Source organism: Toxorhynchites rutilus, chromosome 3 (assembly GCF_029784135.1).
Source record: "Toxorhynchites rutilus septentrionalis strain SRP chromosome 3, ASM2978413v1, whole genome shotgun sequence".
Taxonomy (NCBI): domain Eukaryota; kingdom Metazoa; phylum Arthropoda; class Insecta; order Diptera; family Culicidae; genus Toxorhynchites; species Toxorhynchites rutilus.
Window position 1 is genome coordinate 35,349,636 of NC_073746.1, and position 17,281 is coordinate 35,366,916.

Sequence of the window (17,281 nt, forward strand, 5' to 3'; positions counted from 1 at the left end):
TCCTGATAGTGTTTTGATGCTCTATGAAATGCCAAAAATCTTTTAACTACCATAAGTGATAAATATAGCTAAGAGACTTAACAATCAACGCAGAAATCGGTGAGAGTGACGAGGAAAAGAACATTACAAATATTTCAAAAGACCATTTTATATGTAAATTCAAACAAAAGACAAAATCGAAGAAAGACATTTTCCACAAAACCAAGAAAATAAATTTCCCACCTTAATTATTATTTTGTCTCAATTGACATCACAAACATTTGACGCTCTGCGAATCCTACGCTTTCTGCTTCCCATTTCATGTCGTTTTCCGTTACCCACCGCTAGGCGCCGCTGTCGTTCCACCAATACGCATGCTCCCTTCAGTTTTCCCATTGGAATCAGCTGCAGTATATTCCGGAGCTCTCGCTTGTTCTCTCCTGCTCTCCAAAAATTGCTTTCATCGCTCCCTCACACTCCGAGAGAGAGAACAATCATGAGACAAGTCTCTTTTTTTCGATTCCTTCCTTCGTCTCTTTTGTGTGGGAGCAATCCGCGGACGCACGAAGCTTCAATTGCTCCTGTCGAGCAAACGACGGCGGCGGAAATGTGCACGCGAAGAGCGCGAGCTTATGCTCACTTTCGAATTTTCCCTAAATTTTAGTCTATTATCAGCACTGAGCGTCGATGAATGTGTGTTGCAATTGTTAGCGGGCGCACGAATTCGCGGTCGTTCGGTTTTTGTTGCACCTCTTGGATGGATGCCTCCCCCACAACACCGTGTCAATCGTGATTCTGCTGTGAAAATTTTGCGATTTTTCTTGCCAAAATTCAATCATTAGTTATATTTGTGTAGTGTTTCAATCGAACATGCTAAATGAAATACTGTCGCAGGTAGTGCTCTGTGATTAGTGCGCATTAGTTTGTATTGTATCCATCTTGACCACCTGGCCACGGCTGCTGGGACTGGCAGATGCTAAACCGGCCAGATTGTGGGACGAGACTCCCGCCGAGTGAATATACGACATATCCGCAGTGTGCTGGCCGTAGACGGACCGTAAACATTGTCCCCACCCCAACCGCCGTGCCGCCCCCGACCGAAGCGAGCCAAGGTTCGTCCGGTTTAGTCTGGTCTGCCGAACGCTGGGAAAACACATAAATTCGTTCGTTTCATTTGGAAGTCATTAATCACAGCAGGAAGCATCCGCGTGCCGTGCACTGACTTGCTCCCTCCCTAGCAGCAGGGGTGATTTACGCGGATGTTTTGTTACAGTTTAAATACCAATGGAACAAGGTACCCATCGCTGTTAGAACCCAGCCCCGGCCCTCGTCGTCTGCATCACGGTGCAGCATCCCAAGAAGCATAGTAATCTAGTGTATGTGTGTGTTTGTGTGTGAGTGCGCGCGTGCAAATGTGTGCCGCTATGCCATGTTGCTGCTAGAGTTCCCAGAGTAGAGAACCGAAGGGCACCAAATCCCGAGTGTTTTTCATGTGCCCGGCACAAGTGCAGCACCCGAGTGGGCCAGAAGGGAAGAGGGTGGAAATTTATGTGTAATACCTGCCTCTGTGCGCGCTCAAATTCCGCAAATGCTACCGATTCCTAGACACAACGCTCAACGATTTTACTTCGAAGAAATTGTAGTGACGTAGAATAAACGTGAAAATCTCAGACCGTAAAGCAAGGCGTGAAAAGTGGTAACCTCGATCATATCGCGGCCATTACCAGCGGTTACATGTGGCCACGGAGAACTATCAATCTTGTCGGCGATGGTGAAACAAACGAGGGAACGAGTCCCCTTGATTTGAGTGATTAATCAAATACGGGGCCGGAGAATACCGGAAAGTATTTCAAAACACAGCGAATCTGAACCTTTCACTTCAACAATCCAGGGGCAAAACGGAATATGAGATGTGGTTTCTGTTGGTGCTGCTACAGATCTTTCTTATAAAAGGTTAGTACCGTTTCTCAGAGATGCTAGATCTATGAAAATATCATCAGGATCTATGGTACAATACATTATGAAACCTAAATAATAACATGTCATACCTTACGGATAAACAAGAGAAAGATTCTGGCATTTCTTCCCCCTCTTCTACCCAGTCGGGACCGGAAGAGTTCGTTAGAGCATATGACAGCATTCCGGTCTTCGCAACATCTTGAACTCAACCAACTGACGCGCGGTTGTCAAATACAGTCTCAAAAGAATATGCCTTAATGAGTTTATGAATGAAACAAGTGCTCATTTTCACGAATGACTAGTCAGCTAAATATAGGTTTTCCACTCGCTTCGAGTCGCGTATAGCTGCCGAGCGCCATTAGCTTTCGCCTGGGATGTGTTTCCCCTTCCTGCAGGTGCACCCGGTGTGCAAACACCCGGCAGTGAGATGCATTCGAGAGAATCATCCGAGTGCTCCTCTGATTCACACTATGTATTTCAACGCTCAGCGTTTGCGCTGAGATTTGCGATGCGAATGGAGCATGAAGGTCAATTCCATGCGACAATTTCGTTCAAGACGGGGGATGGTGATGAAAAATGTGGAATCCGGTGCGAGAAGCTAATTCGGTTTAAACTGCCTGCAGCGCATGTGAAGTCATCTTCGGCTGCTAAGCATCTCTCCACTTGAACGAATTAAATTGCTTGTTATTCCAGTTACTTAAATGTGGCTTAATGCGATGTATGATATAATCTGATGTTAGGATGCCATTTTTTTCTCATTGCAAAGATACATCATCCCGGAAATACACCGTACATGCATATTTTGCTATTCACTACACAACATACAACCAGAGCCATTTGTTTGGCATCGAAATTTCAAACAAGTACTACCTAATGTGGTTAAAGTATTGGGTGTGCGAATTGTACTCCGTCTCTAGGCTCGTTGATAACAAAGTTCGTGTCGGTAGCTTGAATGTCAACAGTGTTGATCGATAGTTTCTTGTGTCCGAATTCGAACGCAGTGTGTGACATCCGTTTGAAGTACAGTGACCGGCATAAATAAATGCCCACCCCATTGCATTCAAATTTTTTAGTTGTGACATCACGTTTGAAATCAAGAACAGCAACAATGGTTTGTGCTTTGATTATTGTTTCAACATACTTTCTTATATTCTCAATATGCATTTTTTTTATTTAGGACAATTCAAATCGGAGTTGTTTATGAGTCGTTTATGTACTCATTGTAAAACAAGAATTCCATGTGATAATCCCAGGAAAATCCACATTTTATGCGGAAATACTAAAACAGTCGTTTGTATGCTCTCAGCCACCACAGCAAGGAACCATACTAAATACTTTATTCAATGATGTAATAGTTTACAATTTTTCGAATGTATACGAAGTTGCTATGAATAATAGGTAATGGTACTCGGTATAAACAAAATTGCATTAGCGTGGAAAAATAAAAGGATCTCCTTCAAGGGAATTTTTCCGACCGCAAAGGTTTAATTCTCAACAAAGGCATATCGGGTCTCGCAAACTATGTCACATCATAAAAAGTTCTCATAGACCTGACATTATTGGCGCTAGTGTATTTCTATCGATAGCTCTTGCCACTTGCCTTGAGTAGCAAGCAAGCAAGGTCAACTTATTGAAACAAAAATAATAATCCAGGGTCTGCCGGTGAACTTCTTGGAAGTTGACTGGCTTTTTTTTACCCGGGATTTTGCTCCTCGCTTTTTCATAACAAATGTAAGAAAGGGGTTGTTCTGATAAATGGTAAAAAAAGGTACCGTTCGGAATCATATTTCGGACAGCTTCATATTTCGGACACTCTTTATAAATAACTTGAAATGCTCAATGTCATAATGGTATAACTATGAAACTATTATCACGATTGATTCTTTAGAGCAGGTGTTTTCAAAGTGGTCGATATCGACTCCTTGGGGTCGATTTTGGTTTCTCAGGGGTCGACAAGAGCGAAAATTGATTTTGGGGGTCGACAAGGTCTAAAGATTGTTACGTAATCCAACTTGATTTCAAGCAGAAAGTATCATTGTGGTACTTTTCAAAAACTCAACAAATAGATGTGCGCGCATAAATTCGTATAAGATGAAAGATTTGACAAGTGAATACGTTTAATTCAACAGATTACATATTTATTCATTAACATTTTATCATTAACGAGCGATTTTTATATATATATTTTTTTCAAAAATGAATTACCTACTCCAGTATTTCTATTAACATATTTACAATTAAATTAATTTTTATATAATTTTACATCTATTTTTGTGTTGAATTTGGATGAGAAAATGATGTCAAGTCAAGACATCCAGATATTCAGATATCCAGTCTTTTGTTTAGTCCAGATTTTCCGCATTTTTCCCAGATTTGTCCAGATTTAAAAAACAAATCTGCAATTTCATTGGACTTCATTGAGTTGGTTTGGCTTAGGTCAAACAGTGTATGATAATCCTTAGTAGCCAGAACTAGCTATTGGAAGGATAGTATGCTGTTCGTGAATGATTGTTTTTGTGACCTTACACAGGTTACCGAAACGGATTCTAGAACGTTGTAAGATGGTTTCGTTGTGCAAGAGGGACAAAATTGCACGCTAAATTTATTTGATTGGGTATGGGGCTGATGAAGCAAGGACCATCACTTCACCAGGCAACTCTTTTGGCGCTCTGCTTAAAAGAGATTGGCCATCGCTTTTCATTATGAAGTGTATTTGCTATAGTTCTGCCTTATGATCTTCGTATGCGTGTAAGCATATTCCAGATGAAATTGAGCAATCCAATAGTTGTCTTAGCTGCAGTCCGTTCTGTACTAATAAGTGTGATGGGATTCATGAAATTCTTGAATGGAAACCCTTGAAATTGCTGCATCCATGCTAGACTAGATGGCTTTCACTGGAAGCAATGGTGCAAAGAGTATTCGACAGATATGAACCATTATGAATCTACTTTGGATTTGTGAAGCTTATTAATCATGTTGAGAACATACAAATACACACTGAAAATGATTATCAACATGAACAAGCTATTTCAAAGTGAGAGTCCTACCGATTCTTCATTCGAACATTTCACGACTTTTTAGCACGATATTGGATATTTTTTCCATAAATGATCAACAAAATTACGAGAGCTTGGAAAATGTGCAGGTTGGGACAACGGCTGAACTGCTCATTTCATTAGGGAGTACGTAAACGATGAAAAAATATCTGTTGATCGGCTCAGCGATTTTAAGGCTAATACTAATACATCAACTTCAACTTCAACGACTAATACTAATACATCAACTTCAACTTCAACGACTCGGTTATGATAAATCTGACACTGCACAACCCGTCCAGTGTCATCAGAAGAGCATCAAACCATTCTACCGCTAACTGAAAATTTTCCAAATCTGATTCCCAAAGAAATTATTCAGGCAGTTCATGAGGAATTCAGAGAACTGCGCAATGTTGAATATTAATTTTTTTTTCGGATGAGCGAACCAATGTAGTCATGTTTCTAGCCACAACTACCCTTGAATAAGAATATTCTTACGCCGAAAAATGCACATGTGTTGCGTATCGATAGAATAGGAATGAATACCCTTACGCCTAAATAGCTAATGTGTAATAGATAAAAAGTGTGTATCGATGAAACAGGAATACTTTTACGCCTATATGGCTGCTGTATGATATACAACATAAGAAAAAATAATAATAAAAATAAACAGATGGGATAAAAAAAATAAAAAAAAACTACCCGTGTTGGTGAAATGGCATTTCGACAATTCAGAAAATTTATTCCAAAAACTTACTGAACACTGAAGATAGTGGTTTGGTGCACATGTCTGCAACCATCAAGTTTAAGTGTAATGCGTCGATGTTTTACAAATCAGACGTAAAAATGTTGATTGATTGATTGTAATTAATTATAGAGACTTTAAACTTTTGCAGTTCTAGTCCTGAGAAGGGCTCTTCTGGACAAATTCAATCCAAACTCCTTCTTCACCTGCATCGAGAAAGACACTTCATTGTCATTGCTCGTCAGCAAACCGTGTCCGCTTCCACAAACGTCAAACGACTTTCTCGTGAAAATGTTCAATAAAATTCACAATTAAGTATAAAAAATGTCGACAACAATCCGAGCAAAACAAGACTTTTGATATCCAACATACAGATTTCTGTTCAATACAACTGGCAACCCTGACTTAAGCCTAATTCTGGAAAAGGTGTCTATTGCCCAAAATAGTTTGAGAACCCCTGCTTTAGAGTAACCCTTTAGTTATATTATCAAGGAATTAAGCATTTCAAGTTATTTATAAAGAGTGTCCGAAATATGATCCAGAACGGTATGACAAAAAAAAAGCCCACATTAAATGGGTACACAATAAAAATTTCCAAATGTGGAAGTAGATGGATTCAGTATTTGATATGGCCTCCATTTGCATCGATGACTAGTTGAAGACGTTCTGGCATACTATCAGCGAAGTTTTGGTGATGCTGCGGGTTGATTTCGTTCCACGCCTTCTGAAGAGCTGCAAAATTGTTGTCGTTGTTCGTTACACCATTCTTGTTCACATTACAGTCCAAAATAGCCATAAATTTTCGATAGGATTCAAGTCTGGGTCAGAGGAGACAATTCAATAGGTTTTATGCGACGATAATGAAAACAGGCCTTCGTTTTTAAGCTGTATGCTTAGGGTCATTGTCTTGTTGAAATATAGAACCGGATCCCAGCATAGTTTTCCGCACAGATGCTGACAAATTCTCTTTAATGATGTGAATGTAGACGTTAGCAGTAATTGTACCGGTGATTCGAACTAGGTTGTCATGCCAAGACCAAGAAAAACACTCCCAAACCATTACGTTACAACCTACATTCTTTATCGTAGTTTGCTAATGACGATCTTGGAAGCCTTCTTTATCATTCTGCCACACCCGTTCACGTCGTTTCTTGTTAAAAGTTCAAATTTGGACTCACCGGTCAACATTATTCGTCTCCAGAACTCTTCATGTATGTTTGTGTTGCCGAACGAATTTAAACGCTTGACTTTATTCACTCTGCTGATAAACGGAAATCTCTTCGTCAATCTACTTTTGAATCCATGTTCCGATATTCTGCGACGGATGCTTCCGTCAGCTATCGCCAGTGAGAGATTTTACTGGATTGTACGGATTGTGAACACAGGATCACAGGCAAGTTTCGGTCGGTCAGCTACTGAACCAAAGGTTTGATGCTTTTCTACGATTTCACGAACTGCTCCCCGACTGATCCCTAACTTCTTAGCTATCTTCCGCTGTGTTGTTGTTGTATACTAATTTGTCCAACCATGATCCTTTTCACTGATGAACCCTTTGTGTAAGTGACCCTCTGCTCGAATAGCTTTGGTGAAAAATCAAACACGTCGAAACAAATGTAAACAATGTCGGAATCAGGGTTGCCATAATAAAATTTGTGTTTTTGGTTTTAAAAAACTCTTTTTTTTTCCGAGTATACCAATATTATAATTTATGCAAACAATGTATCAGTTCACAATTTTCTTAACGAATTTTTATGTCTTGTGAACTTATTCAAGAACCAAAACGGTGTTACTATGAATAAAAAAGATATACAGTATTTAAAAAAAGTTGTCATCCATGTTTTAGGAAAGGATTAATGCAAAACTCCATGTATTGCGGTACTTAGAGATGTAAAGAACAATGTTCGGTATGTTCAAACAGAGAGATAAAAGGCGAAAGACGCCAAACTAATTGTTTTTATGATACATGCGAAAACCAGGACTGAATTGTGGGGACTATTTCGTAAGATGTCACAAGAAGAATAATTATAGTAAATACTTATTGGCGATCTAACGCAAAACTTTAACGATCGGTGAGACATCTGGAGTTTGTTTTTGAACTAATAAAATGATGCTGAAGTAAGAAAAAGCTCAAAAATAAATCACGTAAATTTTACTCCCGGGCTTTCAAAGGAAGTTCTCACATACAGGAACCATGCATTTTCAATTTGTTTTTTATTATGCTTTCGAATTTGACTTGGAGAATACTCTAAATATTTTGATGATGTACTGTATTCTATTAGTCAATTCATTTCATTTGATACCAATACTGAGGGGATTGCAAAAAATACATAGTCGACAATTTTGTGGCGGCGACCTTTTCGAATTTATGTTGTTCATAATGTAGTATATTCTTGAAGGCTTAGCCATTTTTTAGCGGTGATCAGGAACGGGGTCAAAATTCAATTAGTGTAGGACAATCCTACAAACACTCAAACATACATACAAACAACTCAAGCTGAATGAAACCATTATAAAGTAATTGTTTATTTGGAAACTGCGGCCATCTTGGATTTGGATTTTTCATGATCTACTGTGTTCTACCAGTCGAGCACTTTCATTTGATACCCATTTTGATGGGGCTTTGAAAAAAAATATGGCGCCATTTTGTGGTGGAGGCCATTATGGATTTGCATTTTTTTTTTCAAATAACTGTGTTCTACTAGTCAAGCCCTTTCATTTGATACCCATATTGATGGGGTTGTGTAAAAAATATATATGGCGCCATATTGTGGTGGCGGCCATTTTGAATTTGCATTTTCATAAATAACTGTATTCTACTAGTCAAGCCCTTTCATTTGATACCCATATTGGCTATTCAATATGGAACTATTATACAAACCTTTCTCACGATGTTTCCCTTCATACTGCTTGATTACTTTAGAATCCGGAATCATGAAACCAGTTGTATCTCGAGATTGGTTAAAAGTACGGGCCATCAAGTGTCCTTTGTTGAACCTGTTAGATTGACATGAAACTCTCAGTATCTATTTCGGAAAATATTTTTTGCACATTGAACATGTGTACGTTATATCGAGGTAAAATGTAAGTTATATTGAGTGACATTATATCGAGGGTACGTTATATCGAAGTTCCCCTGTATTACTTTTCTTAAATTGTTATGATTTTTGAAAATATTGAATAATTTGTTAAAAACGCTAATCTAGAGTTCGACACCGCATCACTATATGTCAAAATTTGTTGAATTGAAAGAGTTTAATGAAAATATGTTAAAAAATATCGAAGGAAGGGTCTTTTAAGATACAACAGTTTGTAACGTTAAATCAAAGTTTGGAGTATTGTGTATTTGAAATATTATTGTTTCTAAACATTTCAATGATTTTCCAACAACTTTTCCGTACGTCATATTTGAATCCACGCCAATTTCCACGTGGATACGTGAAATCAATATTTGATCTATATTTAAAAATCAACGAAATCTGTTTTTCATTTTCAAGAATTTTCAAACATTCCTATCATGCTTGTTCTGCGTATTTGACAATAAAAAGTTTGAGCTGCCTGATGTTTTTTTTTTCAAATACTTGTCAGTGTGAACACAATGGTAGAATTCATGGTTTTTGATAATCATGGTTTCAAATAATCTAGCAATTTGGTGTCCGAGAACTAATCATAAAGCAGTTTGTGAAGATTTATCAGGTTGATCAAGAGCTTCTCGATAAGTTACCAAATATTCTATGTACAGTGTTGGAAAGAAAAAAGTAAACAGCATTACGCAAAATACCTTTCCATGATTTTTTTTTTTGAAAAATGAACGTATTTCTTACAATGGAAAGGATGTAAACAAGCCATTGTTTGTATTCATTTTCAAATTTACATCAAACTTCAACTCATTGGATTTTTTCATCCAGTATTGTGCATAGATGCTCTATGAGGTTGGGGTCTAGGGACTGGGATGACCACTCAAGCATTTTCATCTCTTTGGACTGAAAATAGTGCACCTTCGAGGTGTGCTTGGGATCATTGTCCTGTTGGGAGATATAGCATTTAAATTCATTTTCCTGAGTGACGGCTTTAAGCCAAGACATTGACGTAGGTTTAAGTAGCTTAAGTAGTTTAAGTTTTCCTCCAAGACATTGACGTAGGACTCAGAAGTCTTCTTTACATCGATCTTGACGTGATTGTCCACCCCATTCCAAGAAAAATAACCTCTCACAAGCAGCGATTCTCCAACGTGTTTAACTGTTGCTTGAGTAGGCTGGATAGCTCAGACTTCAGGCTGTCATTTATTTGTGTTTTTTTAATCTCAAACTTACTCTAATCGGTCCAAACAATCGTCTTCCAAAAGTCAGTATGGCTGGAGCTCCTGGTCGTGGGCCGTCATCATTCTCCTTGGACCGTTTTGCTCAAGTTTTGGTGTCAGAGGATTTTCTTCATTAATTTTTTTTTTGCAAATCATGACTATGCACCAAAATTGTATAAAAATGTCAAAATAATGATAATCTTTATATAGATACACAGTTGCATGTTAACCCTTTGCGGCCGTATTCAATTTGGACATGGACTGGTCGGAATTATTCTTACTTGAAAGAGCAGTGATGCATGATTTATATGATCATAAAAGATAAACAATATTTTTTCAATTCGTTGTGAACTTTAGATGTGTATCTACTGAATAATGTGTTTTAAAATGCTGTTTTTATATAAAAAAATATATTCTAAAACTCTCGTTCGTGTGTCATCCTTCGACACAGTCCCTCAAAATTAGGGTTTTTTACTACAGTTCTGCACGGTTAACAAAGATTTGGTGGCTGAGTACAGACATACGAACGCGAAGATTTAATTTTTCACTTGCATTACTTTTTTCCAAAAATGTACACTTTCGCGAGGAATTGAAATTTGAGCAATTTAAAAAAAAATAATACATTACGTGTCACTTCTTTACAAAATTAACAACAAATTTCGCACGAATTATTACAAGTTTATAATTCATAGGCCATCCTTAGTTTCCAATCAATCCAAACATCATATTCGGTCAAGCTACGACATGTGGAAATTTGAATCCCGCTCCACGAAGAGGTAGTTGCTCATTTAAGCTCAATAAAACACGCAAACTGCCTATTCTTCGTGTGATCAATCTACATAAGGTATCGATTGGGGTGAGAACTGGTAAAGAAGCAGGGTAGTCCAGAATCGAAGCCCAAGTCCTATAAACCATTTAAAGGACTTCCGACTTGAATGAAATGGTGCTTTATTCTGTTGTAATAACACGGTGGTTTCGATGCAAAAACAGCAACAAATGATTCAAGAATACTTCCCTGAACTCCTTTTGACATTCTTTGTTCTAAAGAGGCTTTAAACTTTTCAGTTTGAACTCCTAATTTCTTATTCGCGTGAGTGGAAAAGTCATTTGAAACAGTCCATCTGAGAAATAAAATCTAACATTGAATAAATTTGAAATGGAATAAGGGTGCAATCGAGGTGTTTATGTCCACAATGTCCACGGAGGGGGAGGGGGAGTCTAAAATCGTGCTTTTTGTGTCCACGTGGTATGTGTACAGCCCCTAATAGGCTACTAATCGTAACAAAATGAACACATTCTAGAATAAAAAACGTTGTGTTTTCAATATTGTGCTCCCGTGGTCGAGTGGTTAGCGTCACACCTGACATACCGCGGGTTCGGGTTCGATTCCCGTTCTGATCGGGGGATTTTTCGTCAAAGAAATTTTCTTCCGACTAGCACTGAGGTCACGCGTATTCAAGAGCTTGCCACTCAGAATGCATTCAAGGCGTGTTATTTGGCATTGAAATCTCAACTAAGTATTAATAAAAATGACGCATGTAATACTATGTTGAGACGGCGAAGTTCCTCTAGGAACGTTAAGGCCATTGAAGTAGAGGAAGAAAAAGGAGTTGTCAATATTATTGTGATAAAAAAATTGAAAGTTTTTTAATACCCAATTTCAGTATATCATGTGTTTACATGTTTGGCTCTTTATTGAAATCCCTATGCCAAGACGATGCGCTTAGGTTGTTTTTTGATTAAAGAAGAAAAGGTTTTTCTCGACCAAAAACTCCACCCAACAATCCGTAGCTCTCATTAAGATGTTCGTGGTTGACACATACTCTACTGAGGAATGGACCAGTCTCATCTGTGAAAAAATATTTCCAAGCTATTCTTTATCTTATGCATTATTTACCTCACTAATCCAGGGCAATATATTTGTTTTACTGTTTCAATCATCAAACCGCAGTCAAACAAGCCATAAACCTCACACGACATAGGCAATCAAACGGTAATCTTTCCTGCAAACAGCATAAGAAAAATTTTCATCGTTCGCATTTCTCATCCGATCAGACCACGCACACACAATTTAGTCTCAAATAACGCAAATCCGCCATTCGGCTTATGAAAGAAGAAAGAAAACCTTCGCCAAACAAACGCAATTCAAACTATGCGGCGGCGACACCAACTGCTGTTGCTGCTTCTGGTATGACTAAATCTTAAGATTGCTTACCATAAATAAAAACCACAATGAGCTTATTCGTAGCGAAACCTGGCAAACATGGCACCTCGAAACAGCCGCAACCGCAGAACGCGATGCACTCGGGCCATAAACGGGAATGCAATCAGCGGAATATTTATGCACATTCTTCGCTGTGTTTAGAAGGCGAAGAAAGACAAACATTTTTCACTTCTAAGTCCCCACACCCATCGTATTTCGGAGTCACACACATAGCTGGATACCATCAGCAGCAGCATAATCCTCTGCGATATTACGGAGGTGGATTTTGATGTATCTCAGCGTCTCTCTCGCGCGCCTGAATTGCGGAAAGGACACTCGGAAAGTCATTACACCGGCATTAACGTCACTTTGGGTTGGAATATTTAATCTATATTTATTCAATTTTCACACCCCAAAACCAAACAACGCTCGGATTTTAGTGGATACAGCTGACCAGATGGACCGGGACCCCAGAGCTCGGGCTGCATTGTAAACGCTTCGTCCGGTATTGGGAGAGCGATTAAACAGAGGACAAAACCAAACGGGAAAACTACGGCCGGAATGTCGTAAATTTTCAGATTAATGTTTTTAGGTGGGGGAAAACGATGGTGGGGGGGAAAACTCCAGCTGCATTATCGATCGCTGTAAATATCAGTTGACATGTTGGGGTGAAACATTTTCCAAACAACACACAGAGAGGGGCTTTGTGAATGCCCGGAAAAAGAGGACCAATGGGTCGCGTGAAGGGGGGGGGGGTGGTTGTGGAAATAAAGTGAGATAGACAATGCGATGCACAAACCTTGGGACACACAGTAACATACTGAAACCATTTGCGCCGAAATGAAACCGTACGAGAACTTATAGGGATTATTGTGGAATTAAGTTTTAGCTCGAAACATATGCTGCTGCTACTACCATCGATGGAATGATTGGTGGAGGTGGGTTAGTTGCGACGTTGTTGGGAGCGACTGGTTTTGAAACTTCTGCAATCTGCTTTCGAATAGCTTTTCCGTACTTTGACGTTATGTTTTCCGTCGCGCCGTTTGCCAGCGTTTGCTATGGCTCGTGTTGGTAATTGGTGATAACGAGCCCAAATTTCCTGTAATCGGGAAGCCAACCGAGCGATGTAAATCGCTATAAATTTTGAGCTTAATTGCACGATGCTAAATTGATAAGCGGAGTGGATTTAATAGAATGATGTATGATGCAAGGATCGCGCGATCAATTAATTATTGAAATATTAGCGTCAGCGTCAAATTCTGTTACGAACATGCGAGGGTGAAGTCCAAGGAGGCTTTTCGTCGACTGCATCTTATCTTTTCCAAAATTGATATGCAGTATGTTTCAGTCTGTTGCAGTTCAATACATTTTTACAGCTGTTAACAGTCTTCAAAAAGTTGACTTTTATTTTAATGTTTTGGAAACCTCACAAGAATGAAAATATTGTTCAGAATGTTGTCGATTTCCTTCTTTTTTACCTTCAGAAAAAATATTGCGCAATTGATACGTGAATATGTTTACTCGAAAAACACAGAGAACTCGGATTTAATTCTAATTTAATTCTGAAATATCAGCCGTTCCATGTCAAACCGATATACAGGGAAACTTCGATATAACGTACCCTCGTTATAACGTACATTTTACCTCGATATAACGTACACATTTCCAAAGTGTAAATGAATTTTTTTTTCAATTTTTTTTTCTGATAGAACAATGAAATATCTGTATTGTAATGCTAAAACAAGTTTTGTACCTTCAATCAATCTCGAAATACAGCTGGTTTTGTAATTCCTGATTCTAAACGAATCAAGTTTTAATCAACAGTACGAAGGGAAACATCATGAGACTTCGTCTTCTGATTGAAGTTATTCATTAACTTTACTAAATCAGCAAAACAATAATGTATTATAGACTACGTTTGTGAGTACTTTATTATGCTTCGATATAACGTACAATTCGATACAACGTACAATTTTGAAAGTGAAATGTACGTTATATCGAGGTTTACCTGTAGTGGTTCTCAGATTTTCGTGGGAAGTGGAAATATTGTTCTTTGTCGCAAACCATTAGACCCGTATTTTTTTATTTTTTTTGTTATAGTGACCATTTCCATTTTAGGGTGATCCGAAATATCGACTTTTTCCCCTTTTTTCCAAAAATGACATTTTTCTAAAATTCATAACTTGTGAACTACTGAACTGATTTAGACGGTCGACATATTAAACTAAAGCTAATTAGCTAATCATTCTTGCAAAAATTCCTGGTTTTGGCTTTGTCATTATTGATTGTATTCGTTTTTTATAGTTTTCATGGTCTCGGATCCAAGGGCGCTATATATTTTTATATTTTTTATAGAAAGCTGAGGATTTTTCACACAACATATCTCGAAATCAGGGAGGCGTTTTTTTTCGTTTTTGAGTTATGATTTTTCAAAGTTACCCGATGAAATCATTTTTCCCTTTTTTCCCAAAAATGACTTTTGTCAAAAAATTTTTACTTTTGAACTACTGGACCGAATCAGATGATAGGCATGTCTAATTAAAGCCTACTAGCTAGACTTTTTTGAAAAAATTATACACTTGCCGATTAATTTAATTATAGTCACATAAATCTAGTCTAGTCACATAGAAATATTGAACAAAAACTGAAAACATCTTCTTCTTCTTCTTCTTCAATGGCACTAACGTTCCTAGAGGAACTTCGCCGTCTCAACGTAGTATTACTTACGTCATTTTTATTAGTACTTAGTTGAGATTTCTATGCCAAATAACACGACTTGAATGCATTCTGAGTGGCAAGGTCTAGAATGCGCGTGATCACAGTGCATGTCGGAGGAAATTTCTTTGACGAAAAATTCCCCCGACCAGAATGGGAATCGAACCCGAACACCCGGCATGTTAGTTATGACGCTAACCACCCGGCCAAGGGAGCAAACTGAAAACATGTTAACTTTGAAAAGTCATAACTTAAAAACGAAAAATAATACCTCTCTGGTATTCGGATATATTAATTGAAAAAACCTCAGCTTTCAGGAAAAAATATGGCGCCTTTGATTCCGAAACGATGTAAGCTATAAAAAACAAAAATAATCAATAATTACGGAAACAAACTCCATTTTTATTCAGAGTGTTATATTTTTTCAAACAAGACTAACTCATTGACTTCAATTTGATATGTCGATCATCTGAATCGGTCCAATAGATCAAAAGTTATGATTTTTTGTAGTGGAAAAAATGGGAAAAAAATGTGTTTTGGATCATCGGTTAACTTTGAAAAATCATAACTCAAAAACGAGAAAAAACGCCTCCCTGATTTCAAGATATGTTATGTGAAAAGTCCTCAGCTTTCCATAAAAAATATAAAAAATATAGCGCCCTTGGTCCCGAGACCATGAAAACTATAAGAAACCAATACAATCAATAATGACAAAACCAATACCTGGAATTTTTACAGAATAGCATTTTTTCAAGAATGACTAGCTAATTAGCTTTAGTTTGATATGTCGACCGTCTAAATCGGTTTAGTAGTTCACAAGTTATGAATTTTTGAAAAATGTCATTTTTGGAAAAAAGGGGAAAAAGTCGATATTTCGGATCATCCTAAAATGGAAATGGTCACTATAACAAAAAAAAATAAAAAAAATACGGGTCTAATGGTTTGCGACAGAGAACAAAATTTCCACTTTCCACGAAAATCTGAGAACCACTATATCGGTTTGACATGGAATGGCTGTATATATATAGTATATATATATATATATCGCCATTTTGTAGCGGCCGCCATCTTGGATTTTTAAGATCATGAAATACGCAGTTATATGATGACAGCAGAGATGAAGGTGTGTTCCAAATTTCAGATCAATCGGTCAACAGGAAGGGGGTCAAATTTCTATTAATGTGGGATTAATGTGGGACAAACACATTACAAACATGTTACAGGGCAAGCTAAATAAAACCGTTTAAAAAACTGTTCACATTAAGATATCCGTTCGTATAAAACTTCGTCAGTCAAAATCTTTGTCAATAACAAAAAATTGAGGGGGTCTTCGTAGCCACTTGGTTACGCGTTCGCTCACTAAGCGATCGATCGTGAGTTCAAACTCAGGGCCCTCAATTGACCATCTTTGTGTTATTATAGAATAACTACGTCCACGCAACCATCATCAGCGATGGAGATCGATCCACGGTCGAAATAAGATCGATTCATCCATACAACTGCTCTGCTCTGCAAGAAACATCGGGCTGCTGTTCTATAAATAACTCAACAATGATCAATATCAACTGTCTCCGCTGTCCGGGCTGCTGAACAATGGAAGAACAGATAGAATACCCTTACGCCTAAATGGCAGTGTAATTTACCATAATGTAATGGCTACTACTACTACTGTGTAGTTAACAATTTACAGAAACATTAACATATGTACATGTACACGATAAAAACTCGGCTCTGTTACAGATAAAATGCTAATGAGCCTAATAAATAAATAAGTGGAATAAAAAAAAACAAAAAAAATGAAAAAATTGGTTCTCAAATGGGGATCAACACTAGGGTAGGAGCCTACCTGTTGGTCTCAAATGTTCCTATCTCACGCCTCCACGAAGATCATATGACGACATTTTTAGATCGGGCGTGAACTGGAAACACACACCTGGTCTTGGCTCCGAGAACGGGTGTCGAAAGTGGTTAAGTGAGGGGGTGCGAGCGAGTCAGAGCGCTATATCTCTCCCGGGGAAGGCCTCCCGGGTCATGGAGGCCTTGCCAACCCGCTGTCTCCCGGGCAAAGGAGACACACCCAGACAATGGAGCTAAGGTCAAGACGAATACTACGAATGCGATCACCCGAGGAGGGTCCCCGAACTGGAGCTGGTCCTGGAACGGGCGTAAGAGCGAGCGGCCAGCGGCTGGAGGGCGATGTGCAAGAGCGGGCCACCAGCCGGGTTCAACCCGAAGAGCTACCGCCACACGGAAACAGCAGCCATCGACATCACCAACGAAACGCTGCGCCTACGAGGCGTGTTGCGACTGTCAGACGACAGTCGTCCACACTTGTGGGTACTACTAGG

General features: G+C 38.5%; 1 protein-coding gene across 1 annotated transcript in view; it reads left to right on the forward strand.

Moving 5' to 3' along the window:
• Positions 1 to 554: 554 nt before the first annotated feature.
• LOC129777250 (uncharacterized) overlaps positions 555 to 17,281 on the forward strand; it is a 40,058-nt gene continuing 23,331 nt past the window's right edge. Inside the window, exon 1 of the mRNA XM_055783419.1 lies at positions 555 to 1,932. Within this exon, the coding sequence (XP_055639394.1) occupies positions 1,890 to 1,932 (43 nt within the window). The 5' untranslated portion in view covers positions 555 to 1,889. The remainder of the gene's footprint in view (positions 1,933 to 17,281) is intronic.